The sequence below is a fragment of the Lissotriton vulgaris genome, chromosome 4_1 (genome assembly GCF_964263255.1).
Source record: "Lissotriton vulgaris chromosome 4_1, aLisVul1.2, whole genome shotgun sequence".
NCBI lineage: Eukaryota > Metazoa > Chordata > Amphibia > Caudata > Salamandridae > Lissotriton > Lissotriton vulgaris.
Genome location: NC_141691.1, coordinates 1,359,325,473 through 1,359,352,684, shown reverse-complemented (window position 1 = coordinate 1,359,352,684; position 27,212 = coordinate 1,359,325,473). Strand labels below are relative to the sequence as shown.

At 44.9% G+C, this 27,212-nt stretch overlaps 1 protein-coding gene across 2 annotated transcripts in view; it reads right to left on the bottom strand.

Annotated features, from left to right (window-relative positions):
• LPIN2 (lipin 2) overlaps positions 1-27,212 on the bottom strand; it is a 791,695-nt gene that overhangs the window by 641,167 nt on the left and 123,316 nt on the right. For both annotated transcript variants that reach the window (XM_086965600.1, XM_086965599.1), the window contains exon 3: positions 16,148-16,243. In XM_086965600.1, the coding sequence (XP_086821726.1) occupies positions 16,148-16,243 (96 nt within the window). The remainder of the gene's footprint in view (positions 1-16,147; positions 16,244-27,212) is intronic.

The following is a 27,212-nucleotide window of genomic DNA, read 5'->3' as shown; positions in this document are numbered from 1 at the left end:
CAAGGCCGCACGAAGAGTAAATGCGGCCAACTCCCTACCATCCAACACATGGCTCCGTAGGTCAGCATGGGCACCCTCATGAGAGACATGAGAACGAAGGGACTCCACAGAGAACCCACAGACTGGAAGTAGCCCTGGTCAATACACACAAAGTGTTAAGAGCCAACAAGGCAGCGCTAGAAGAAGCAAAGACATTACGCCCCCATGAATCCAACCACCAGGCCTCCCGAGACAGAGGAAACAACACCACAGGCAAACATAGAAAGGCATTCCGCAGAAGAGACTTGAGTAGAAAGGTGGACAAAAGACAAAGAGGGTCGGTCCTGCGGAGCAGGGCGGTGACGATGCAGAAGAGCCTGAGGCACCGGATCACCCGTGGCATGGCGCACCCATAAGAGAATTGTGGAGTGACCCTTCAAAGGGAAGGAACAACTCACGTCCACCAGAGCCCTGGTGGAAAACTTCCAAAAGGTTGTCCGTAGGAAACGGAGCGACAGGTTCACCCATCCGCAGAATACCAGCGGCTGTGGAAATGGCCTGAACAAAGGCAACAGTAGCCTCCGTAGTGCGCTGCGGAGGAGAAAGTAATTCCTCCGTGGGCGACGGCTGCAGGCTGAGTCGGCTGTTCCCATGTCCAGGGGGAAGCGGCCAGCCCCGAACTAGTGGGGGGATCCACAGATGAATGAGGAACCTGAGGAGCTCCAAAAGGAGGAGAAGCTGGGGAAAAAGCCACCCGCGAGCCACGGAAAGAAGGGTTCGAGGATTTAGGCCGTGGGGATGGCGAGGAGCCCTCCGTGGAAGATGCCGGTGAAAAGGAAACAACACAGCGCTCTGTTTCTGGGAAAGAACACACCAACAGATGATTGACCTCTGGAGAAGAAGGGACCTCAGGGGACAAATCCAGAACCCGACGCCGGCACAGCTCCGTGGACGTTAGGTGGGCCTGAAACACCGGACTAGGAAGGTTTGGAGGCGCTGGCCCTGTGACCCCACCTCTGCGGGTCCCACGTCCACGGCTGCGCTGAGACTGTTGCTGCGAAGGCCTGTGGCTCTGAAATTAATGTGTTTGGGCGCCCCTTCCTTGGCCACGAAAGGAGCAAAAAGCAGAAGGGGAAGGAGAGCGCATGGCCGAAAGGCCTAAGAACTTGGCCGTGGCCCCTGAGTCCTTAAAACCCTCAAACGCACTGCCTGCCTTGGCACCAAAAAGGCGAGTGCCATCAAAGGGCATGCCATCAGTGTTCTAGACATCCCCGGAAAAGCCAGTCGTCCTTGGGCATTGCGATTAGTTGTGGAAATCGCCATGCCCAAGTGAGTCGGCGGTGTCAAGGCCACAACGAATCGTGAACTTGGCTGCGTCTCACCCCTCAGCAATAGCTTGAGAGAGTACCGTCCGGGCCTCCTCCGGACACTGAGGCAGCACCTGCGCAACCGTGTCCCACACAGAATGGGAATAATATCTCAAGAGGCATGTAGTGTTCACAGACCGCAGGCCTGAACTGGCGGAAGTAAACATTTTGTTCCCAAATTGTTCCAGTTCCTTGGATTCCCTGTCCGGAGGTGCGGAAGGCAATGCGCTTGGGGACGCAGAGGCTTGGACAACCAAGCTCTCAGGGGTAGGGTATTGGGAGAGGAAAATGGGGTCGCCCGGGACCGGGCGATGGTGGCGGTCCACGTTCTTATCCACAGGAGCCCCTGTGTTGGGCCTGGACCAGGTGCCCAAAAGAACATCTGAGAGTGTGTCATTAAAAGGCAGCAGCGGCTCCGTAAAGTAAGATGCCGGCTGAAGCACTTCTGTCAGGAGGTTAGTCCTGACGGCCACCGTAGGGAGTTCGAGGTGGAGAGCCTCGGCCGCCCTATGCAACACCACAGAATATGTACCACCCTCCTCTGTAGCCACAGTAGGAGGAGACAGTGTGCCAGGTTCTGGAGTAAAATCCAGGTCACTTGCATCCTCCAAATCCTCCTCCCAGTCCGGGTCTAACTCGCACTGGGCTGCAAGAGGGTCCTCAGACCCCTTCCAGTCTTCCACAACCTGCTGGTTCGGCGGAAAAGAAGGTGGATGGAGAAAGGGATATAAAACCCCCATCGGCGTCAATCGACACCGGTCCTGCACGTCTCTACGTCGGGGTGGAAGCCGGGGAGCCCAGCCGACACCAGCGGCGGCACTGTCGATGTCGGTGATGGTCGTACTAGGCCAACCGAAAACAGCTGGGATCCATGCATGGATCCATGGGGGTCTGAGTCGAGACCGGAGTCGTCGACGTCAGGCCAGAGCCGACGACGTAGAAGAGCGAGGACCCCCAGCTGGACCAGATGGCCCGAAGGCTTGCCAACGGGGCCAGATGGCCCAAAGACGCGTGCCATGGCTGACAGGAACCCCTGCAGCTGGGCCACAGATGCAGATGGACCCGGAAAGGGTGGGTATGCCATCGGCAACTGCATAGGCTCCACCAGAGACATGGGGGTGGGGGGGGAGGCCCTCAGCTGTGTCGCGTGACAGGCTAGGCGAAGAGCGACGGCGCTTCTTCGACTTCTTGTACTTCGCCTTACCTGACTCAGTACGAAGACTTCATCGAATGATGGGGATGGCGGCTCCGCGACCGGTCCATCAACCTACCACGGGACCGGGACCTTGAACGGCACGAGACCACTCCCGGGCCTCCAGCAACTTCCGGGACCACTCCCGCAAAGTTTTCGGACCCAGGGCCTGGCATTCGGGACACGACTCAGAGTCGTGGTCGTACTTCAGGCATAAGAGACACTGCCGGTGCGGGTCCGTCACCGACATTGTGCGGAGACAAACCGCGCAAGAATTAAAACCGGGCATCCCTACACACCAGGAGTCAAAGACTAAAAAAAAAAAAAAAAAAAGCAGACAAGAAGTCCCCAAAAACTCAGTCAAAAATTGACTGGGGGTACGGCTTGCTGGCACGGAAAAAGAAAGAACTGACATCAGCGTGTGTGGGCCCGTCTAAGTAGCTCCAACGACGTCATCTCAGTGACTACGACGCCAACGACGTACTCTGAGCCGTACAACGATGCCTACCGACTCGCAGGGGTACTGCTGACAAAAACTTTCCGGATCCAGTCTGATGCCTGGGGGTAATTCTAAAGTAAAGAATCTATCATGAACAGGTTTCTTTCAGATAGTGATTGTGCTGGTCCTAAAGCTACTGGCGGCACCTCAGCCCAAATGTTTTCACTCAGCGTGCCCCACAACCACTTCTTGATTTCAGGGCTGGCTGCTTACTTAGTGTGATGCTACGCTACGTAGAACTATTTTAAACAACAAGGGGACCCCAATTGGTATCAGCGAGGGACCTCGGGGAGCTTATCATATAAACACAACAATGGTCCCTGGCAAGAAACTAGATAAGTGCCAATGAATATAGACTCAATCAGTACTATACTGGTGAAAACGTACCCAGCCGGGCAGAGGTTTTCAAAGTTTATATTTCAGTCAAGAAAATGTCAAACGTATTAACACCTTCAACAAATCACGTAGGTGGGGCACAAGCCTGTACCCAACCACGAACATACATAGACAACAACATACGCAAGCCCTTTGTGTATGTTGTTGTCTATGTATGTTCGTGGTTGGGTACAGGCTTGTGCCCCACCTACGTGATTTGTTGAAGGTGTTAATACGTTTGACATTTTCTTGACTGAAATATAAACTTTGAAAACCTCTGCCCGGCTGGGTACGTTTTCACCAATATAGTACTGATTGAGTCTATATTCATTGGCACTTATCTAGTTTCTTGCCAGGGACCATTGTTGTGTTTATATGACGCTACGTAGAACAGCTCACCCACTCCATCTCATTTGTCTTTGAGAGTTCCTACCAATGATCTCCCTGATACAGCAGAGTTCTGATTAATGTTTTTCGCAACGTCAGTGCAGAATTAAAGTCAGCCAGTGAGTCTCAGTATTTCACTGCATCATACAGGCGTAGAAAGACGCCATCTTTTATCAACCCCTCAAAATGGGCCACTTTAATGTCAACAATAAACTAAAAGAAACAGACCGAATTCAGTAGAGTTGGGTGCATCCTGTGATTCAGTAATATGTGGCAACCGATTATGCAGCAATAAAAGTATATGTTTACTTGGGAAATATCAGGCTGTCATATGCCCTGGAAGGAATTCTTTTCCACTCCTTACCAAACGGATTAAGCAGAAGAGCATTTCTTTAGGCATGGATCTCTTTAGATCCTGCCACAACATCATGAGGGGAGCGGGGTCCGAACTTGGTAACCCAAACTTCTTTTTTAGCCACTCTAGCATGGATTTACTGGTGTGCTTTAGAACATTGTTCCATTGCATAATCCACTTGTGGCTAAAGTCTACCTGTTGGAAAGATAATCCCATGTTTTACTTTCAATTGGGTTGGCAGTGAGAGAGAAATTCATAATGGATTTAATGACAGTGAGGAGTACAGGTCCTGCAAGTGCAAAACCCAGCCGATCATCACCCCTCTCCTACCATGCTTAACTGGAACAGACTACTTTGGTGAAACCTTGGGCCTGATTCACAAATATATTCTTAGTCTTTTGTGCAACTTTACACTTACTGGAGTAACTTTACTAGCTTTTGCTATTCACAAACTACAAGGGCCATTTTACTACTAGTAAAATTACACTCAGTTTGTGCATATGAAAAAGTGGTAAAGTTACTACAGCAAGTGTAAATGTGCATTAACGTGCAACTTTACAGTTGGGAATCAGGCCCTCAGTGGTTGGTTTTGCCCAAATCCACTTAAAGCTCACCTGTTTAGATGGAACTGTTTCGGATGTCTGTGGTTCATTTGAGTGCTGTTTGGTAACTAAATCCACACAGAAATGTTTTTGGAGAGAAGAGAATTTCTCCTGGGTACCCTACCACAAAAGCATTACTGATGAACTCTTTACCTAATGAAAGAATTGTGAATGCGAACTTTATAATCACTCAACTGTTTTTCTAGTTAAACATTGCAATTGCATCACTAAGTACAGTGTGTTCATCATTCTTCAATTACATGAATGAACATAATCCACTCATGAAAAGCCAATAGATCTGGACTTTATTGGTTCCAGCAAGAACAATGGTTCCTTCAGAGGAAGCTTTAAGCTTGTGGTTCCTCAGCAGAAAACATGTGCAGACTTATAAAACTGCAAAAACAGGTATTCAATTACTACAAGTGATTTACAACAAGAGGCTGAGGCAAAGCACCTAGCAACTTTCTCTCAAGCAGGAAACGTATAGGAAATAGTTTAAGTGCACGAGTCAGAAGGGCCAACACCTTAACCCTCCAAATAGGAGAAAACTCCTTACAAAATGTTTCAAGCTTTTGACTCAGCTTAGTTGATTTTTATCCCTACTAATAGTTAAACAGTCCAAAGAAATATCTCAATATATAAAATATTGCACAGACTTAGTCTTCTTTATTTGTGTAAATAACTTCTTTATTGAAATTTGTAATTAAAATCATCTTCTTTTGTCCGGTCGTAACCAACGCGCTTCATCCATAGGTACTTCTACAGGGCAATAGAAACACATATACAATTATAAGACCATAAAACTGTGTACAGCACATAGACCATATATACAGACGGTTACAAAAAAAATTCTCCATAAAACCACATTGCAACCTTTCATTATAAAATCACCAGTCCATCAAATTTTACAAATTAAATACCAGAAAAACATTGTAATATGAAATTAAAGAAAACCACAAATACTTAAACTTCCCCACATTATACATCAATTTAATACAAATGGCATAGGTAACATAATTAATTCCCAATTCACTGAGCAATAGTCAACATTCGTGTAGAAAAAAAAACAAGGTATGTGGATGCCAGTTTCTATAGTGAGACCAAACACTATATTAACATGAAGAGGAGAGGACCATAAAGCATTATGAACATCCAATTATAACTTTATAATCTATTCCTCAAGGCAGAAGTTAAATGGGACGTCATCCGTATGTCATGTCAGAGACGTCACACCTTTTGATATTTCCTTTACCTGGACCAACACGTTGCCAGCTTTCAATTTTATTTCTCTCTGTCTTACAACGTACATAATAGATTTACAGTTGTATCTTATCTTCTCATTTATGACAAAAAACAAAAAAAAAGAATCATTTTAAAAAATAAAAAACTTCTTCCATTAATCTATATAGAAATAATGTACCTCACAAGTTAGCAGGCTTCTGTACATTGATCAAATTATCAGGCATTGGGTAAGGTCCATCCCTAATGTTAAACAATCAGTTCCAAGTATGGTAGAATCAATTATTTTAATCTTCTGATTCACCTTTCACCAGGCAGAATTCTCCTGATCCTAAGAAATCACAATTTAAAAGCCACTATTTATCTTATACAAAATAAAATGTAAACAGATAAAATTCCATCTGCACTTGCACCATATTAAATCCAAGCCTTTCCCCGGTTTTATCGTCATTTCAGACCCAGACAAAAAACTCAGAAGAGAAAGACTGGGTTTTTTAAATAGTGACTTTGTAGGATTAGGTGTATTCTGCCAGGTGTACGGTGAAATGGAAGATTGAAATTTGAGTTGACCATACGTGGAACTGATTGTTTAGCATTTGGGATGGACATGACCCAATGCCTGATACTTTGATCTATGAACATTAACCTGCTAACTTGTGAAGTACATTATTTCTATATAGATTAATTGAAGAAAACAGGTACATTAATCTGTAAAATTACCTTTTTTTTTGCTTTTGGTCATAAATAGGTAGATAAGATATAACAGTAATTTTTTATATACGTCTTAGGACAAAGAGAAATAAAATTGTAAGCGGACAACATCTTGGTCCAGGTAAAAGAAAGACCGAAATGTGACTGTCTCTGACAGGACATTCGGATGACTTCGGATTTAACTTGTGCCGTTAGGAATAGATTATATTGGTATGACAGGATGTACATAATCATGATGGATTTCTGATGGTCCTCTCCACTCCATGCAAATATCGTGACTGGTATCACTATAGAAACAGGGATTCATATACCTTGATTTGGGAATTATTTACACATTACCCACGTCATGTGTTTAATTAACATAATGTGGGGAAATTTAAGTTTTTGTGGTTTTCTATAATTTCACATTACACTGTTTTTGTGATATTGGATTTGTAAAATTAGTTGCACTAGTGATTATATATTGAAAGGCAGCAATGTGGTGTTATGGAGAAAACTGTTGCAGTCTGTGTATGATCTTATGTTCTGAACACAATATTAAAGTCTTATCATTTAGAAGTGTTTTTGTAGCCACGAAGGAGTCCATATGGACGAAATGCGTTGGCTCGGACCGGACACAAGAAGATGATTTTAAATAAAAATGTCAATAAAGAAATCATTTACACAAATAAAATAAGACTGATTCTATGCAATATTTGCCATACTGAGATATTTAGTTGGACTGTTTGACTAATTATTAGTAGTGATAAAAATCCACTGTGCCGATTAAAAAGCTAAATAAGTTATTCAATTACTGTTAGCAGTTAATCGATATGACAATGAAACACATAGGTTCTCCAAAAACAGCGCAGTGATCATGGATTGTGAAAGAAGTGCACAGGTGTACAACGAACAGCTAATGTTGACTTAATGTCCTCTTTATGTCATTAATTGTGATTAATGTCAACTCCGTTTCCTAGGAATACTGGGTCGCCTCCTATTTTGTCATGGTCTTTTTTGGTGGCTTACAGTATTTCAAAACCACTGAAATACTATTTGAGAATGTCCGTAGAGATGGTCATCTTTGCATGATTTTGAAATACCTTATGTATAATAAAATTATGGAGACCTTTTATAAGATGGCCACAATGGATGCTGATCTCTGCAAGCAGACCCAGTAGCAATATCTGCGGAGCAGCCAGAACATTGTAAATTAAATATATAAAATATTCTCACAGGTGAATGTTATATCCACCTGTTCGATGTCAGTGCCTGCAGCACTGGTCCCTCAATGTCCATCCAAGAAAAAACAATAAGGAAGAGCGCTACTCCGTTGCGGGAAACACCATTTATTCGGTTGTATGACTGAACCACGCATGTGATTATATTGCATGACTTAAAAAGTGGTCTTTACAATGACCAAGCCTTTACCACGCATGCCTCTACAACAACATGAGTTGTAAAGGCAAGATAGGTAAAGGCATATGCAGGGTAAAGAAAACACCACAGCCCCCTGCCCTGAGCACTAGAATCTCACCCCAGCATTACAAACTATCCTTAACCCCTGCCCTGAGCCCTAAAACCCATCCCACTGCCCTAAAAACTACTCAGACCACAACCCCCGCCTTGAGCCCTAAAACGGAACCCCAGCTCTAAAAACTACCCTGATCCCCAGCCCTACTTACTAAGCCGTGTCCTGATCCTTCCTTTCCCAATCCGCCCAGTCTCCCTGCCTATCCGCTCTGAATCTAGAGCATTGACTGCCTTTACCACGCGTATGTGTTTTAAAGACCTATGCGTGGTGAAGGCATATCAGTGGTGAAGGCAAGAGTGATACTGTCGGCATTGTAAATGTCTTTTTCCCATTTATTCACAAGTGAGACAAGGCATTTTGGCTGTGAAAGGATGTGTCACGTAAAGGTGCCTCATACCATTCAGAACAAATTTAAAAAACCTGTGGACAGTTTTTAACTCACTTCAGTAGCTTCACTGAACACTCAACACACTTAAAATCAGCTCTGCTGTAGATCAGGCTCGTAGCACACCCGAGGTGGACTCTGCACCCTGGGTGGGACCCGATGATGAAGCATGCCACCAACTAGGTTGGTGGGGGAGGGTTTTCATTAAAAACAAATGTTTTTTCCAAACACAAACATCTAGCTACCAGAGTGTGAGCTATTTCTTCTTGATATTTTTTGTACTCATCAGGGAAAGTGAACTAGCCCCCACAGATACTTAGTCCTCTCTTTCTCATTTGAGATATTTACAAATAAAAAAATATTCATGGAAATGAAAAAACATACTTTAAAAAAAAAACTGAATGAATTTGACACATATCGTATACAATACTGTATAGGGTTAAATAAGAGTAAGTTAATGGTCCTGTAATGACTTGTGGGTGTGTGAGATAAAGATCTATGCATACATCAGGACAACAATTACTTGTGACTATGTACGGGTGGTCACCATCTCACCGCAAACTACCATACCCATAACACCATGCTTAGGAGAATGCCTTATGTATCAACAGAAGTAATGTCTGATTGCTTAGTGACCCTGCGTGGCCAGTCATATTCCAATTGCTACAGACGTGTAGAAGAAATCTATGCAAAGCTAATCAGTATGTGGTTCACCTGTGAATTATAAAGACCAAGTGGGCACCACTCAACGATTCACAGGACGGTGTTGTGTTTATGAGCTTATGTAATAAGCAAACTGATAATGATATGCCCAAGTGGGCATGTGTCCACGTAGCTCATGGATGGGATCAGCAGGGAAGCAATGATATTAATGAGGGTCATAACCATCATTGCAGATTAGAAAAGAGGAGAAAAGACAATTATTAAATTACAGCTCACAAAACTTATAGGAGAAGGAGCAAAGTCTATTTAAGTGATTAATCAAGGAAACCTTTTCGTCCAAGTCACATTCGTCTCAATATCAGTAAGTCAATCAGAGTAACTCAACATCGAAGAAAAACCCAAATAAAGCATCAAGTTGTCTGATATACTCTTTATATTCGTTCTTTTCATGATCGTTTCACATTTATGACAAATGAAGACACAGAAGTCTTCATTTGTCATATTGAAAAAATGGCAATAAAGCAAGAACGTTTAAAACAAAAAAAGGCCCCTTTCAGTGTCTACTCTAGCACTGAAGGGACTATTTTTATGGATATTGTGTACAGTGTACAGTGTACACAAGAAAAAATATCACACAGAGCGAGCCAAAGACTAAAGTGGGCTGACCGACTACAATTGCTGTATGAAATGGTGTGTGGAAGCAAAGTTAACAGAATAAAAAGCCCCTACATGTATTTATAGTATATATCATTTATTATAAAATAAAAATTTTAAAAACAGCCACCTGGTGAGACAGCCAATGATAACTCAAAAGCCACACCTAAAAATATTAAATAGTGATCAAACTCTAACGGTATTATTAAACATTACATCCTCGTTTCTGTAACAATTTAGATCTTCTAATATAGACTGTTTTCACAGAGGCCTGTAGATCACGGAGGTAGCTTTGGGGTTTCTTTACAATCTCAAGGAGAATTATACTGTCTAATCTTGTGGTTAACACGAGGAATGCAGAGTCCATGACAGACTGGTAACCATCTTAGAGAAAGTAGGAGAAGGTTTATTGTATCACTCCTAAAAGGAAAGGGGTTTTACAGGCAAGACCAGCTTTACTGTTCTTGCAATTACTGGACTCCCCACTGATCATGTTTAGTGTGGCAAATTTCTTTGTTGTTGCCATCCGGCAAAAGAAACTTAGATTGAGCAACCGAATGACCATCCCCACTACTTGATGTAATCTATCCCATCGGAAATATGAAATAGTTTAAAAATGTTTAGCCTGTTTTTAACCCCTTCGAGGCTGATGACGAGCTGGGCTCGTCATGGTGTAGCCTCCTCAAACACTGATGACGAGCCCAGCTCGTCATGAACAATGGGTTTTTTAAAAAGCAAGCACAGCAGCAGAATAAGAGCAGCGCGCATGTGGTTAAACTGTCTTGATTGATATTCTATGTATTATTTTGAATTGATTCTGTATAGTATACTTTTATGATTTTCATCAATCGAATAAAGTGGATTTGATTTGATTTGGTAACCATCTTGAAATTCCTTTATTTGTAAATTCTCTTTCTCATATTAGAATAAAGAGTTGTAAACCTTCCCAGACTGATGAGTAGCAAATCTTTCTCTGAAACTGCCAGAGATTGCTTTTTACATAGGCAAAATTGTCTCCCCCAGCCGGAAAGCTCCAAATGAAATGACAAAGTTTCTGCTTTTTAGATACACAATGAAGCACTTCCTCACCTGCACTTGTTTAGTACCATCAGACTCTAAATACGTTCCCAATTGATACGAAGTAAAGGTGCACTTCTTCACACAAAATCTCTGAAGGTTGACTGATTTTTTTGGTTTAATCAATGTTGACAACTTAAAATGGAGTGTTTTGTCACATAAGATTAGATTTATGAATGTTAGGAATCCAGAAGGTCTAGATAAACGTGAGAAATATAATAATACGTAAAGTAACAGAATCTCTTGAGTGTCCTTTCCATCTGGCATTGCTCTAAGAAAAAATGCAGCAAGCCATCACAGTTCATAGAACTACAATTATCTAGATCACACATTTTAAAAAGAACATGCAAAGATTAACTCAGCAGAAAAAGGGTTGCCAATAAAGAGCTGATTTTGATCACAGCAACAGATGATTGCTTTAAAAAGCATAAAGAAGCAGACATTTTATAGTCTGGTATATGACAAGGAATGTACTGCTCGTTACCAAGGTCAGAAAAGCATTGGCATAGCCAATAGGCCTCGCCTTTGGAACCGTTTAAGTGTTTAACCATGCAACAGTTGATGCTGTTACACCAAGGATATTATGCTACATAACTAAATACTTATAAGGTCCCAAAAGCGATACCTATTTGGCTATGCCAATGCTTGTTTGTTGACTGTGGTCTTTGTTCATCTCCCCTGGCCCTTGATACTGCGTAAATAAGTGCAAGCAGTGGGGCAGTGTCAGACCCAAAACGTTTGAAAACTCACTCTTCTCAACTATGCACATTAGTAATTGCAGGACTGAGTTTTAATGTGCATACGGGAAAAATTTTGCATTAAGATTTTATTTTGCTGTACTAATTTAATACAATTCTCCTGCGGGTTTACGAAAAATACAGCAGCGATGTCCTTTTCTTAATCGGGGTGGGGTGATGTAAGACCCAGGGAGCAAAGTAGATCATTGGACTTGTTTAACTCGATGTTGTCTCTTCTTCCACAGAATGATTGTAGCAAGCTGTTTAACCAGGGATTTGGTGGCGAACAGGCCCAGGCCAAGATTGAGAGCTGCCTCTCTGATTTGGCATTGGTTTCCAACAAATTCCGAGACGACCTCCATGTGAGGAAATCTCTCAGGTTAATATTTCATTATCTTGCACATATTATTATCTGCTTTCTGTTTATTTCTGTTTCCACAAGCTTGAGCCTTAGGTTATCCAAGAAACCCCTTGCGGTGTTAGTTGTGTACTAGAAGTACAACATATCACAAACTATATCTACATTTAGAGCTATCACTGCTGCTTCCTCTTCAGGTCACACTTATCACAATACTATTCGGTACATTTTTAAGTCCTTCAACATATTCATCTTTTTCCTGTCTTTCCTTATTTACTCTTTAAATGTACCAACAAAATGAATCCACCTAGCTCCGCACGAGGAAAGTAGGGGAGCAGGAGGTGATCCCGCAAGTGGTGCGCGCGCGCGCTTGGAGAAAGAAGAGAAAGGGAAAGTAGGGGGAGCAGGAGGTGAGCCCGCGAGTGGTGCGCGCACACGTGCTTGGAGAAAGAAGAGAAAAGGAAAGTACGGGAAGCAGGTGATCCTACGAGTGGTGCTCGTGCGCGTTTGAGGAAAGAAGAGAAAAGTAAAGGAGTGGGAGCAGGAGGTGAGCCTGCGAGTGGTGCGCGTGCGCCCCTGGAGAAAGAAGAGAAAAGGAAAGTAGGGGGAGCAGGAGGTTAGCCAGCGAGTGGTGCGCTCGTGCTTGTGGCGCGACGCTGCTTGCTCCCGCAAGGTGGATGTCACCACAAGCACGAGTGCAGTGCTTGAAAAGTGAAGATTGATGGCTAAAGGCCCGCCTGTGCACTGCCTAGGTGAGACCTCAAAAACAGCCATTCTGAAACGCTCACTAATGATATTGGCACAGGAAATAAAAGGAGAATTTAGAGAAAACTGGAAGACCAACCTAGTGGTATAATTTCAGGAGTTGGCTCAAATTACTTACATATGATTGTATGTACAAAACAAAAATTAATATAAATAGGTTTGAAAAAATTTCATTAGAGACTTTGTGACTAATGTGGAATACAAATATGTGGGCCAAAACGTTGAATTTGTGGTTTCTACCCTTGTGAATTGAACAAATATATTAATCCTTAATCTAACCTCTCAATCCCTTACACCATGATGTCTCTGCCATTTTATGATGGAGATATTCATGTACCATCTGCCTTGACACATTTCCCCAACACCTTTTTCTAACCCATCCCCTCACATAGGCCTTTACTCGAACCTAACCTCAACTTGTAGGTCAACCCTAAATTGAACACTTTCTCCTAAACCTTCCCACCCTCATACTTTACTCTTATCTAACCCTGATAGTTAACAAATCTCTTAACCCATCCCTAAATCTTACCCCAATCCTACTTTTAACTCCTACCCTGACACTAGGTTGAGATTACTAAACTTGCTTAGTAGTTTGTGTATTTGAGTGACATGAATTACAAAATCAAAAGAAATAAAACAGAATTATGCGCTCTTTCATGATCTACATTTTAAATCGCCAACTTAAAGAAAATGATTAGATTTTTCTGGTAAAAAGCCCCCCTCTTGGTGAAATCATTCTGCAATGGGTCCTATAATCTCCCAACTTCAAAATATTTCAAACAGCACCTCATTATTAGAACTCAGTTATATAGTTCACCCAATAGATGCAAATAGGCAATCGATATACTACAATTGTACAAAGTACTACAAGAGGTTGGTGTAAGATATATACATGGTCATCAAGGTCTCTAGAAAGCAGTAGTTAGGTGCCAGAAGGAAATCGGAGGGATTTTAAAATATTGTCCTTTTCTAAGAGGAGGTTGAAGTCTCTGACACAAACAAGTGAACAAACAGATGGATAGCAAAAGCCGTCCTCTACAGCCTTTTTAGTTTGTATCTGAATATTTTACTTCTCAGTGTATGGGAGGCCTGTACAGAGAATGCATCTGTGCACCAGAAAAAACAGCCACAGAGCCAATACTGTTTGATGTGGTGAACTAGGGGAGTCTTTTCAAACCTGCTGATATAATTCTTTTTATTTAGTCTTAAAGCAAGCAACTATACACTGAGAATTCTACTGTTTAAATACACATTTTCTGCTTTCCTAGGTATAGGTCACTGATACAATCCAGCCTAGAATTAACTGCATTGTAAACAGTTTTTTGTAGTGACAGTTTGTAGATTTGCAATACTATATCCCACATAGTGTGGTTTATCTTGTGCATTGTGGAAATATTCTCGCCCATGAGGATGGCTAGCTGATGAACGGCAAATGAAGCACACTGTTAACTTGATACTTACATGGATATGGGGACCTCATCCCGCAGCTTAGAGACTAGATGCAATATTATCAAAGCCTTGCAAACAGGTGTGCACAAGCAAAGTATTGCAATGCTTTGGGTATTAGCCTTTTTGCAGAGTTAGACTAAAAGAAATAAGGGCAGCTTTAACTACTGGGCAAAGCATACCCTGCTTCCCCTACATAATCCTGAATGAGCCTTCAAACGCACAATTGAAAGCAGCTGAATTTTGTGATGTTGACCATCCACGATTGCGATGTAGGCAGAGAGATATTTGGTATATACACTTTTCAATCTTAAAAATAAATGGATGAAAGTTCTCATACTTGAAGATGCAAACAAACTTTTTTAGTTGCTGTAAAACTTTTTTTTAAATTGCGTAACTTCCGAGGGCCGGCCGAGGTAAATAACAATGGCAAGTCTGCAATAAAATATGCATGAAGTGTTAAAGGCAAGAAGCGCCAACTTCTCACTTAAAATTCAATCACTTGGCTACAAGAAAACTCCAGACCGTAGCACTGTCTGTACTTAACTGCAGCTCTCAGCATCCATCAACCATGTGCTCGCTTGATAATGTAAAGGATATCAAGATGCAGCTTAAAGATGAATAGTTTCCTTGTAATGATGGTACTAGTAGTTGATAAATAAGACATTCTAAAGTACTAGAAGAGGCCCGGTAAGCACCTTCGTGGAATAGGTAAGGGGAATCTGAGACTCACTGAAAAGCAATACAGTCAGAGCTGTGAGATTAGATACAGTCTTTCACCCTGGCTAACACTTATGGGAAGTAGGTAGGAACACGTACCAGTGGGCAGGAGTCACAAGTGCAACCAGATAATCTCTCTACAGCTCACCTTACGTAAACAATTCAAAGTAAATATTTATTAGACTTTTACCCAACATCGTACACTTCATAATTTCTTCTATCATTGATGGTGAACCACAGATACAATGCTGCATTCATCGGTTGATTCATTTTACAAGGCTATTTAATACAAACTAAAATGATTATACAAATAAAAAGAGTTGGAGGGGGAAGCTTGACCAAATGCTGAAACAACAATCATTTGCCTAATACCTGCACCTGTCTGGCCTGTTTCTGGATGTGCAGTGTCAAAAGCCAGCTCGGATGCAGCAAGCAAATAACTAAACACATACATAATGCAGTTTATTCAGCCAATGGTGCAAATAAAAGTGCTAGCATTAAGGTCATACAACCGTACAGTGAAAATCAGGGAATATCTCAACAAAAAATAATTAAAAAACTAGAGATAGACAAAGCCATTTTAGGTAGATGGTGATATTTGAACAGGCTACAATGTGTAGTAATTATGCTAAAGTTTTCAGCAGGGCCCTAACATATCTATGGCTTGCAATTTGAGTCGGCACTAACACATTAAAAAGTCACTAACATTAAAAAAGTGAAAAAAGAAACCCAGAATATTGCTTTCGCTGTTAAATGCATCTATGGGAGAAATAATTTAACTTATGATAATTCAGTAAACTTTTATCAAAAAGTCCCTCGGGAAGTGGAAGGATAAAGATCATTAACATGTGGTGGGAGAGAATTACCGCGCTGAATGGAGCGACGGTCAACTCCTTGCCAATTTTAAAGAACTAATAACAAGAGTTACCAGACAACTGTGCTGTCAAGCCAGAACTAAAAACGCATGGCCTTGCTCAGAGAAAACAAATGACGAATGAGATAAGCCTGGACTACCAGTGACAAATGCTGATTTCCTGTTGAGATGAGCCTTGAACTGATTTTTAAAAAAAAGAAGAAAAACAAAAGCAACATTTAACTCCGGGGCTGGGACATATTTACTTACATTTTGCTCTTCTGCTTCCTCTACGAAAAAAGCCTCTCCGTTGTCACCGAGCTTCATATGCAAATCCACCGGGTCTCCATTAATCTCTATATCAATCTAAAGTGAAAACAAGCACAAACGATTGCAGAAGGAATTCTGAAAAACATGCACACAAACATGTACGTTACTGCTAATAACTAAGCACGTGCAAATCAATCATAAGAGGATTGTTTCTGCATCGCCCTCTGTAAGAAGGTAGGACTGCAAAGCCCTGTTGGAATTAGGTAGCCTGGCCTAGGGCAAGACTAGCATACAGAGGCACAGTGTAAAGGTTGCAGTCCACCCAAAAGTAATTCCACGCAATAGCACTCAAAAAGAAAAACACTACACCAAAATTATATGAAAATACGTACTGCTTTATATAAAAATAAGGTTCTCTTTGTTGTCAATTATTAGTAGCTCACATATAAATAGTTCAAAGCAGTTTAGATCACTTTCAGGGTCAACAATTACACTTTGTACGTTACTAGCAGATTGTCACTTTTTAAATTACTAACAGTCACTGTATTTCTGAAATCTTATCACACTTTTGCATTTGGAGAACCTGTACCTTAGAATCAATAGTTACTTTAGAAGTTACTAAACAATTTATCAATAGAGTTTCTAAGGTGCATTACACTTTCCAATTAATCAATAATAACCCTTTCAATTATAACAAATCCACATTCAGCAGGATTAACAGTTTATCTCATCAAACACTGTGCTTATTTAATCTGTTAAATTATAGCTTCCTATGACTCCTCAACGAGATAATACCAGCACTTTACTTTAGAACAGGCTCTAGTATTCCAGATTTGTAGGTACAATCCCCTCTGCCACAGTTGAACCTCAACTCACTAAGAGGACATGCACCCTTTCCCTCTCCAGCAGACACTTTCAGAGATATTAGGTTAATTTAACATTGATAGTGCAGTTAACTAATCTCCAGAGTCAAGGAGGGTTTCCTCAGGCTTCCCACCACTTTATAAATTGCAGTAGCTGAGAGGAGCAACAACCATTAACGGATTACCAGATGATCACAGGCTCTAGCGCCACCTTCCCCCTCCAGATGACCTCCTTACTGTCAGTTACGGCTCCTTCGAGGTCCCACCGGCCTCACTCCACACCCTCCTGCCGAGCCAGCTGCCTTTTTAGTGCTGGGGCGGGGGAATAGTGAAGCGCCCTCAGGAAGGCCCCCTTTCCGCTCGCGCTGGCTCCTTTCTGAAGCGCCTGAGCGAAGGGGGGAGAAAATGAAGCCTCACTCTTTCTGGCCGGGGACGCGCTGATCGCGGGGACATGCGCAATGCGCTCCTCGCTCCTCCGCAGTTGCTCCCGCCTTCCTTGATCCGGCTCCACCTCACGGAGCCCGGCGGCGGCACAGAGCATGCGCGAAGGATCAGCGTCTTACCGCTGGAGGCCGCGCTGTACTTCTGATGCTGCCCTCTCCTCCCGGCTCTCTTCAAACGCCGCCGATGACTTCCCCGGCTCCGCTCCTCACCTCAGGTTCCTTGGCACAGCTCCACAATCGCGGCGCTCGCACAGATGATAGGACAGCCCGGCCAACTGAACAACCGGTCCTGCTCCCTCAGCGTTTCCACACCGACCCAGGTGTAGAGCAACTTGTGGTCGTGCTGTCTCCGCTTCTCCAGCCCTGGTGGTCGCAGGTAGGGGTTTGGCACCAGGGGGGGCGCAATTGCCACAGATAGGCAGCACTGGGGTACAAGCAGAGCAAGGGGAGGGGCACCAAGATCAGCCCTTCTCCGTAAGAGAGTCTTTCTTTTCAATCTTCTCCAGGGGTTTACAAAGTAGGGGTCAGTCTAGAACAGGTTACCAGACTCTGGACTCCCTATGCTGGGCAGAGGACTGCGCTCGCTAATCCGCAGTCTCCTTCTCCTGTTCTCACCCCTCTGTTCTAGACTAGGGGTCACACAGGCGCCCAGGGTCTCCAGTAACTTCCCACAGCGGGGCCAAGACAAATAACCAAAAGGGGAGTTGGGGGTTGGACCAAATAGGCAGCTTCCCAGTTCAGGAGGTCAACCCTAAGTCTAACCTTTTCCCACCCTTAGCTACCACCTGTCCTCCAGCTGACTTCCACAGGTAGACAAAATGGCTGCCCCGCATTCCGCCTTATATAGGCTGCCCTTCAGTGGTCCAGAATGGACCAGAAGGTTCTGGAATGCCCTATGTTGGTCTATGGCCAGGTTCTGTTGGTGACAGTTGGGGCAGTTGGTGGCCACCATTTTAGGTGGTGCCAACTTTCCTGTCAGAACAGGCCTCTGGACCGGAGGTAAAAAACTATGAGGGGGAGAGGGAACACCTATCCCCCTGGCCAACACCTATAAAAATCCAGTAGACACAAAAATTAATAAGGGTATGAGGGGCAAAAAGGGGACAAAATAAATAAAAATTAGGAGGGACTTCGCCAAAAAGTCAGACAGGTCTAACAAGCCCACTTATGGTTTTGAACAGAATGTTTTAATGTGCCTGGCAGGGCCAACAGACTCGAGGTTTAATGTCCTTTCACGCAAATCTTTATTAACCCTTGGAGCCGATTAAGAAACCAGAATTTTGTAAACAATCCAATAATACTTCACCACTACCAAGGTTTGTAAAAGTTAAATCCAATCTTTGAATGTGAAAAATGTATGTGGCACGAGTTAAATAGAAGTTTGATTAGAGCTAATTTTTCGTGTCAAATCTTTATTTTGGCACAAGGCCATAAAAGCAGATAGAAATTATACATTGCATCAATATCACGTCAGACATACAGTATAAAATGAGCGGGCACCAAATTTACATATATAGTTAAAATCCAAGTTCTTACAAACAAGAAATTATTTCTCCTCTAAAATAATTAAAATCATCTTAAAAACAATACAAAAATAGCATTTACAGTAAGATCCAACTGCTGCAAAAACTAAAAGAAAGTTAGAATCAGAACTCAAACACCTTTATCAGTGCTGGCTCCGAGGGTCTCCGATACCTATCCCCATGGTCAACCATGACGGTGTAAGATTTAACATAATAATTTGAGGCAAAAACTGTCAGTTTGTATCATACTTACGCTAACTCAACTTTCTAGGCTGTTAATAATTACCTTACGCATTGAATAATGCAACACCTACTATATTTTCAGGTGGTGTACACAGTTTTCCCTTGCCCTCCACACTCCCATCAGATATCGTTGAAGTGCAAAGAGCATCACTTTGTTATTATCATATCTCAGTATTCTGAGGGCCTCTTTGCATTCCGACACCCTGAGACGGGCAGAGCACGATTAGCCATAGTCCCCTGCAATGTAGATAAACCTGGCAAAAATATATAACATGTTCCAAAGTTTCATTGCTATCATCACAGGCTGGGCATAGCTGATAAGTAACCCGCTGCCCTCGTTCCACTTAGCGATGATGGATTGGAGTGCTAAGTTCCCACAGACAAATTGCAGGTACAGGCATCTTGCTACGGGTGGCTCAATCTCATCCAGAAAGTCCTCCTGCATCCAAATCGTCCTCCTGGGCGTAGATGTCTTTTACTGAGAGAAAAAGCATTGGTAAGAGAACCTCAGCTGATATGGGTATGTAGGAGTGAGTCTCTGTAATGCCAAAAGGAAGATTTAGGCTGATGCTAAAAATAACTCCCGGCCTTGCCTAGAGCACTCCACAAGATTGCCAACCCTATCTCCGCAAGTGTGGATTTCAGATATTTTATCCATGCTATCTTGCCAGAATCTAAATAGCAGAGGACTTCCACAAACCCCTGTTGATAACAGAGGAGCTACAGAGTAGCCCAGATCCTCCTCCTCCTCCTCCTCCTCCTCCTCCACCTCCAAAAAATATCAAAGGGGCGAAGACCTATCCTGTCAGGCAGTGGTCTAAACCAGAGATTCATCTTGAGAGGTAACAATGGTGTGCTAACTGGTACACCAAACAACTGGCACATGAACCGATTTTCCAGCATGAACAAAGTGGTCATATTCAGGTGTCCCCAATAGTTCCGCTCCATAAAAGGTTATCGCACAAGCCTTATAATTATAGACATGAAGGGCCAGCTGCACGGAGCAAAACTGGGCATCACCTCAACATATTAGCAATCCTTCCCACCACTTGCTCCATCCTGAGCCTGCATTGTGTAATGTGAACTTGCCACCCCATGTGTTCTGCAAGTGTTATGCCCAGGTATACAATTGTATGCATCCTTGGTAGTGATACCCCTGCTAGTGTGGGGTTTGCCCTAGCTGTATGCTCCAGGTTCAGAACCACATATTTGGTTTTGTTCCCATTAATCTCCAATCCCATTAGCTTACAGAAACTCTCATAACGATTCAGCAACTTCTGTAGACCCATTGGTAATTTGGAGAAGAGTACAGTATCGTCGGCAATCATAAGGGGCGGACCCGCATGTTTACCAATCTGGGTGAATCATTATCACACTTATCCAAGTACCCCACAAGGCCATTAATATAGAGTGTGAACAGTGTGCGGGCAAGTATGCACACCTGGCTCACTCCTAGTCACAGGGAAGGGGTTGGTCAGTTCTCCTGCATTGCCACACCTAACCTGGGTATAGTTTTTAGAGTGCAATCTCACTATAATGTCAAGAAGGTATGTAGGCATTCACAACTCAGAGAAAACACACCATAAAGTTGTTCTATGAACTAAATCAAAGGTCGACAAATACAGTATGGAGTCGCCCCCACCCAGGGTAACTGTTTTCCAATACAACAGCTGTAATTTGAACACTTGGTCCATGGTGCAAATGGACTCTTCTAAAGCCTGCCTGCAGGGGGGGATTAAATGTCCTTAGCTGACAACCAATCCTGCAATCTCCCCAAGATAACCTTGCGGAACAATTTAGGAGTACTGTCTATGAGGCTTATCAGTCTATAGCTTGCGGGATGGTCATGATTCCCCTTTTTAAAAATGCAGATTATTTCACCCCCAGCCCACGTGGGCGACTTTCATGATGGCATTAAAAGTTACTTTAAAAATAGGTGCTCCAAACAGGAGATTTAAAGAGAGATGGTTGGTCTGGCAGCCGCAAAAAAGCAGACAGAGCAGAAAGGTAACCCTGGAGAGTTCCCAAAGCAGAGCCCTGCTGGGCAAGGGTAAGAATGAACAAAAGGACAGTAGAAAGGGAAGCAGAGAGAGGGTAAATATACCTTTCTGTACAGTATAATGCACATTTCTGCCAACGGCAGGCGTCTACCGATTCAGTGGAGGGACGCTTGGGCACCAGAATAACATTACAGACTTCGGGAGGAAGGTCAAAAGCCATCAACTACCGCCGCTCAATCTCCACACATGGAGGTGCAGAGTTGACTGGTTCGGGTGGCAAACCCTTCCCTGCTGCTGTGACAGAAGATCCTCCCGGAGGGGCAGCCTGATCAGAGGACCAACACTCATGCTCAGAAACTCTGGATACCAGACTCTCCTTGCCCAGTCTGGCGCCACAAGGATGACCTGGGCACGGTCGCTCCTGATCTTCTTCAGAATCCTGGGCAGGAGTGGTATGGGCGGAAAGGCGTACAACAGGCCTGAGCTCCACTCGCGGCGAAACGCGATGCCGATCGATAGCTGCCTTGGAAACTCCAGTGCGCAGTACTGCTGACATTGCACGTTCTCTTCGGAAGGTGAACAAATCTAACCAAGGTTCCCCAGTGCTGAAAGAGACCTTGCGCCACCTCCGACTGGAGACGCCATTAGGGTGCAGGCACAGCAAAGCAATAACATTTCTTTGGACGAGTGCTGCCAAAGCATATGACACAGTGGCTACTTTGGCGCCCGTTTGAGGTAAGTCTCCATTAACTATGCCAAACTTATTTGAATAAAAATGTCTCAGTGGGCTTGAACGAGAGCTGCTTTCACACTCTTTTCCCCAGCGCCCAATACCTGCGAGACTATGCGTCGGTGCCTACTGTTCTGTCAGACTTGCGGGCTCCCCTGCATTGCTCTCGCGCCGCCTCACACTGGTCGGAAGTTCATGGTTTTCTGAGTGCTCTTAAGCTCCCTATGCACTTTGGATACGTCTCGCTTCAGCCGTCTGTTCCGACCATTCACTGCTGCCTGGCCTCTGTTCTGTTTCAAAGACGCACTGCTACAAGGCCTGTCACACGCCCCCGCTCTTAACGGACGTCAGTGTCATCCGTTTGCAGCAGCACTGCTCCCACTGACTTCTCCCTTCTCGGACACGCTCTGTTGAGGTCAGATTCACGGTCTCTTCCTTCGTCGATGCCTCTTTCACTCTCAGCACGGCTCTCTTTTCTTGTGGTTGGGTCGGCCTGCTCCTCCAGTCGCCCTTCACTACTGTTCACACGCTTGGGTTCGTGGATGGGCTGATGGATACCTCTGCCACAGCCTTCTGCCTGGCCCGTTCGTCACCAAAATTGTTGAATTTAAGACTCAATACTCGAAGTCCATTTACTTCATATGTAGATTTATTGAGGCAGAGGCAAAACCAACCACAGCTTCGCCAGACACAGCTTGACCCTCAACTGTCAACTCAAAATCAGAAACGTATGACCTCATATATTAATACCTATATACATTACCAAGGAATGCAGCCCCAGCATAGTTGGAGCTGGCTAAGTACATCAAAACAGCAAGACACCATATAGCATGAATCAGTAACTTTAGATATTGTGTTGCCCGCAGCAGTGACACCATAGGAAACTAAAATCTATTGAGAACTTACCAGTACAACAGTGCATCCAAGTACAATTCCATAGAAATATCCTATAAACAAAAGAAAATAAATCTTTGCCACTCGTTCTCAAGACCCTTCTCAATGGATCGTTCAGGACTTCTTGCTTGCAATAGAATATGTGAAAAAGAAGAGATTATTACTTCCAAAGTAGGAAGCAAAAAGAGGCTGCCTATCACTATGCGGTTAGCCTATTCTGTATGATATCCATCAAATGAGTCTCTGCAAGATAGTATCACAGTGAGACCGGCATAGGAGTGCCTGTGATCTGTAGAGAATGCAGTTTCCTCCAATTTGCTGTTACTGCTTCAGGCAGCACCAACTCAGACAAACCATCATACAGAAAGGCCTGCCAATCTATACAGGAACGCGCAGTCACTGGACATCCCACATCAGAGGGGTAGGTAGTCACACTCTTGCATAGACAAAACATGAACAAAACATAGTGAGATGGGAATCAATGGGAAGAATAGATGTAGATAGATTGGAACATTTGTACTTTTCTACCAGAAGGAAACCCCTCTGCATCCCTTTAAGGAAACATTTCATATCAGGATTATCTGGAAATCTGATCAAGCCGCAATAATGAATGAAGAGTACCAACAGAGTATAACCTTCTCTTTGCAAAAGGCTGCATGTAGCTCAGAAAAAAAAGTTTCCTGGACTCCACATGATCGTGCAGACTTTCACAATTGCATAGGCAGCCATGGGTTTTTTATTTATTTGTTATTCAACCGAGCTGAATCCAAACTGAGATACCAAGGTGGTGAAGGCTCTCCTTTAGGAGCATTCATATGCACTGAATGAGAAAATGTTACATCACTTATGAACAGTAAATAAATATGTTAACAAAAATAACCCTAGCTGACTGCTTTCAGCATATAGCCAATGAAACATAGAAAAGATTAACAAAAGTGATGTGGTAAATTTCATACTCCCAAGGCAAGACAAACCCGAACATCAAGCTTTAATATTGGGCTACATGAAACTATTAGTTGCAGAGATCTGAATGAGTGGGTGGGTGTGTAATCTTGTCTCTCTCTTGAGAAAGGAAATCTTGCTCTTGTTACAGATTTGGGGTTCTGTTCTTGGCTAAAACCATGTTGTTAGGGCTAAGATGTAGTCTAAGGAATCAAACATTTCTGGACTATTTCTGAAACTAATGTAATCTCTGGAAAAAGAAACATATAAAAACAGCTCTTCAGCTGAATGGAAAGGCATATTTTAGAAACCCATTAAAATACTGAAGATACCAACTGGTTAGACCTGGAACTGTTCCTAGTATCAAGTTTGACAAGCGCGAGATCTCGGTGAGCGCGCCCTTAGGGCCCAGCCCCCTGGACCCTCGCCACACCCCCATAGTCCGGTCAAGTTGCTCGATTGGCTACTGGCCGGAGGAAGTACTTCCGGGTCGGCCGTGACATGTGTCCGGCCGGAGCTTAGAGGGGAAAGAGTGGAGCGAGGGGAGGCTATTTAGGCCCTGGATCCAGGGTAGAACATCCTCTTTTTCCCTGCACTGGACCCCTGGATCAGCGGAACTCATCAATCTTGCTGCTTGAGCTCGTGCACGGTTGGCGTTCATAGGACTCGTGGCTGCGCTCTGCGTAGGAGGGATATCGTGGTCGGGTGTCAGGCATAGCGGATCCGGAGGTGAGGTATCAGGGGCTTTGGGGAGTGCGGATGGCTGCTAGTAGCCAGTGGGTAGAGAGAAGTTGTGATTCTGAAGAGACTTTTCTCCCAGCTGGACGCTGGTGGCTGCCCGTAGTCTCCCTGCATTTGTTAGCATGCCATCGGTGGTGCTCTTGTTTAGCCACCTCTCTCAGGAGATCCGGGGGTCGTAGGCTGATCGTAGGCGGAGTGTGTGCATTTTATGCAGCGGGTCCCGTAGAAGTAGCGCACAACAGGACTCCCTAATTAAGGTCATCTGTCGGGGCTCCTTAGGTGCTTCGCGTGATAGGCACCATTGTTTCAAATTGTTGGGGGGTGAGAGCAGGCGAATTTGGTGTCGGCTCCATGCCTGGTTAGCGTGGGGTGTAGGTATTGCGGGTGTGGTTGCTCAGCTGGGTGGGGGCGCGTGGATTGAACACGCACTCGGGCTGTTTTCCCCGCAAGGAGCCTCTAATTTTATCGATCACACGTCGGGGCTTTTTCATTGTTGAGCTGATTGCAGCGCGGTTTGGGCGCGGATTGAATGCGCACTCGGCGGTATTCCCGGCAAGGAGCCTCTAATTTGTTGATCACACGTGGGGGGCTTTCTCATTGTTTATCTGATTGCAGCGCGGTTTGGGCACGCGGACTGAATGCGCACGGTGGGCGGTATTTGCGGAGTACACGCACACGTGTAATTTTCAACGGCATACTTACTACTGCTTTGACGCTTTACTGTTCATACAGCTGTGCTTAGGGTGCGAGTTAGGGGTTGCATTCACTGCAAAGCGCCACTGTATTTTACCGAGTTTTGAACCTAAAGTAAAGAGCAACTCTGTGGTACTGCAATAATTCACTAATTGTGCATGTGCTTTCTCACAGTGGATGATTTACTATTTTACGCTTTATTGACTGGTGTGTGCCTTACTGTTGTACTGGTTTACCGATTTCGAGCACTCAGGGGCTTTTATCCTAGGCTAAGAGCAGCACTGTGGTACTGAGTAAACGTGCTGGTGTAAGCATTGTTTTCGGATTTATTGGGTCGTGCGTTTCTATTAAGACATAAGATGCCGCCTAAGAGCAATCAAAAGAGAAAAGAGGGCGAGTCTGAATTAACACAGCTGTTGAAGCTAGTGTTGGCAAAATTGGGCAGAGATGAGGAGGATAGTGAGGAGGAACAAAGGGGTGAGGTTCCGGTATCGGATAATGAGGAGGTTCCCGAGCCAGCAGAAAGGGCCCGCCCCCGGAGAACCATAGTCCCGCTCAAGGCTGCTTTTCCTCCATTAGTAAAGCAGCCCAGGGTGAGCAAGAAAGGAAGGGGAAGCAGGGGACCGGAGGAGTAACCTCCTGCACCTGCTTCTCCTGTAATGCCTCTGCAGCCGGTATTCCTGCTACCTAGTGCCCCCACCCCCCACCCCCAGCGCCAGTTCCCAGCCTGCCAGAACCAGTGCTTCCTCTGCCTGCTGGGCCCCCAGCGCTAATGCCTAATGCTCCTGGACCCGCGCTCCCGATACCAAGTGTACCGGCAATACCAGTTCCCAACATGGCTCCTCCACCTCCGCCTGAGGTACCCCCACAGGCAGTCAGTGGGCCACCAGTAGAGGGACAGGATGATGTGGGCACAATCCTGGCGGAGATTAGAGGGGTTTTGAAGGGCTTGCTGCCACCACCTGCTCCCCCAATCATTGTAGTACCGGAGGTGGTGCCAGTGGTAGCCCCAATCCCGCAGGGGGAACAACGGGTGGGGTAGTGCCCCCCACCCCAGGGCAACCGGGAGCAGCAGTTGAAGGGGGGCAAGCAGCCACAGCTACTATATTGGCTACTGTGGCAACTCTTTTGCACAATTAGGCGCACCTTCAGTAGGGAACCCGAGTGGCAGCGGGACGGTAGCGCCATGGACGTCACCAACGGGCACTGGAAGTGTGATCTGCGAATTGAATAAACAAGTGTCCCTCTTGGGCAAAGCGCAAGAAAAGGATGCAAGCACGCCCCTTCAGGTGGTGGTTCAAGCGGCCCCCGCTTAACCATTGACAACTGGGGTTGCTGCAGGTAAGGCAATAGAGGGTGCAAGCAAAGCAGTAGATAACGGGTCAAAGGCAATTGGTGGTCGGAGGCGCTAGAGGGCGCACCAGCTAATGGCCGCACTCTAGTGAGGCTCTGGCTGCCTGGCCAGAAGGATCCTTGATTTATCCTCTTATCCTGCGGGCGGACGCCCAGAATTTGCAGTACAGGTCCACCTACCCGAGCTACACCTCCGGTCCAACTTTGGAGAAAATCCGACATCAGCTGCCGGAGTTACGCTGCTGGGAGTCCTGACCGGTGTGCGCTGCTGGTTCCCGCTGCTGAGGCGTCCGGACACCTGCCCACGCGAGGCCGCGGCTCTCCACGAGGCGGCTGGGCCTCGGAGCTGAGGGGCCTGTGTCACTGACGGAGGATTCTGCTGTGAGCCCTGGTGCGGCGCCGGAGGTGAGTCACTCCCCCTGCGAGGTCGCGGTGGTGCGCTGGGGCGCTGCTTACTGCCCCGGCGGGCCGCTGCAGGACCGAGTGACCCTCGCGGCGCCGGCCTTGATCTGCCGAAGGGGGCGGACATCTTCCCGACATCGCGCCTCGGGGCCCCGCGGGTGCCCCCGTTCTCCTGCTGCGGCCTGGGAGTGGGAACCTGCGAGGTAGCAGCACACCCCCGGAGGGCATAGACATTGCC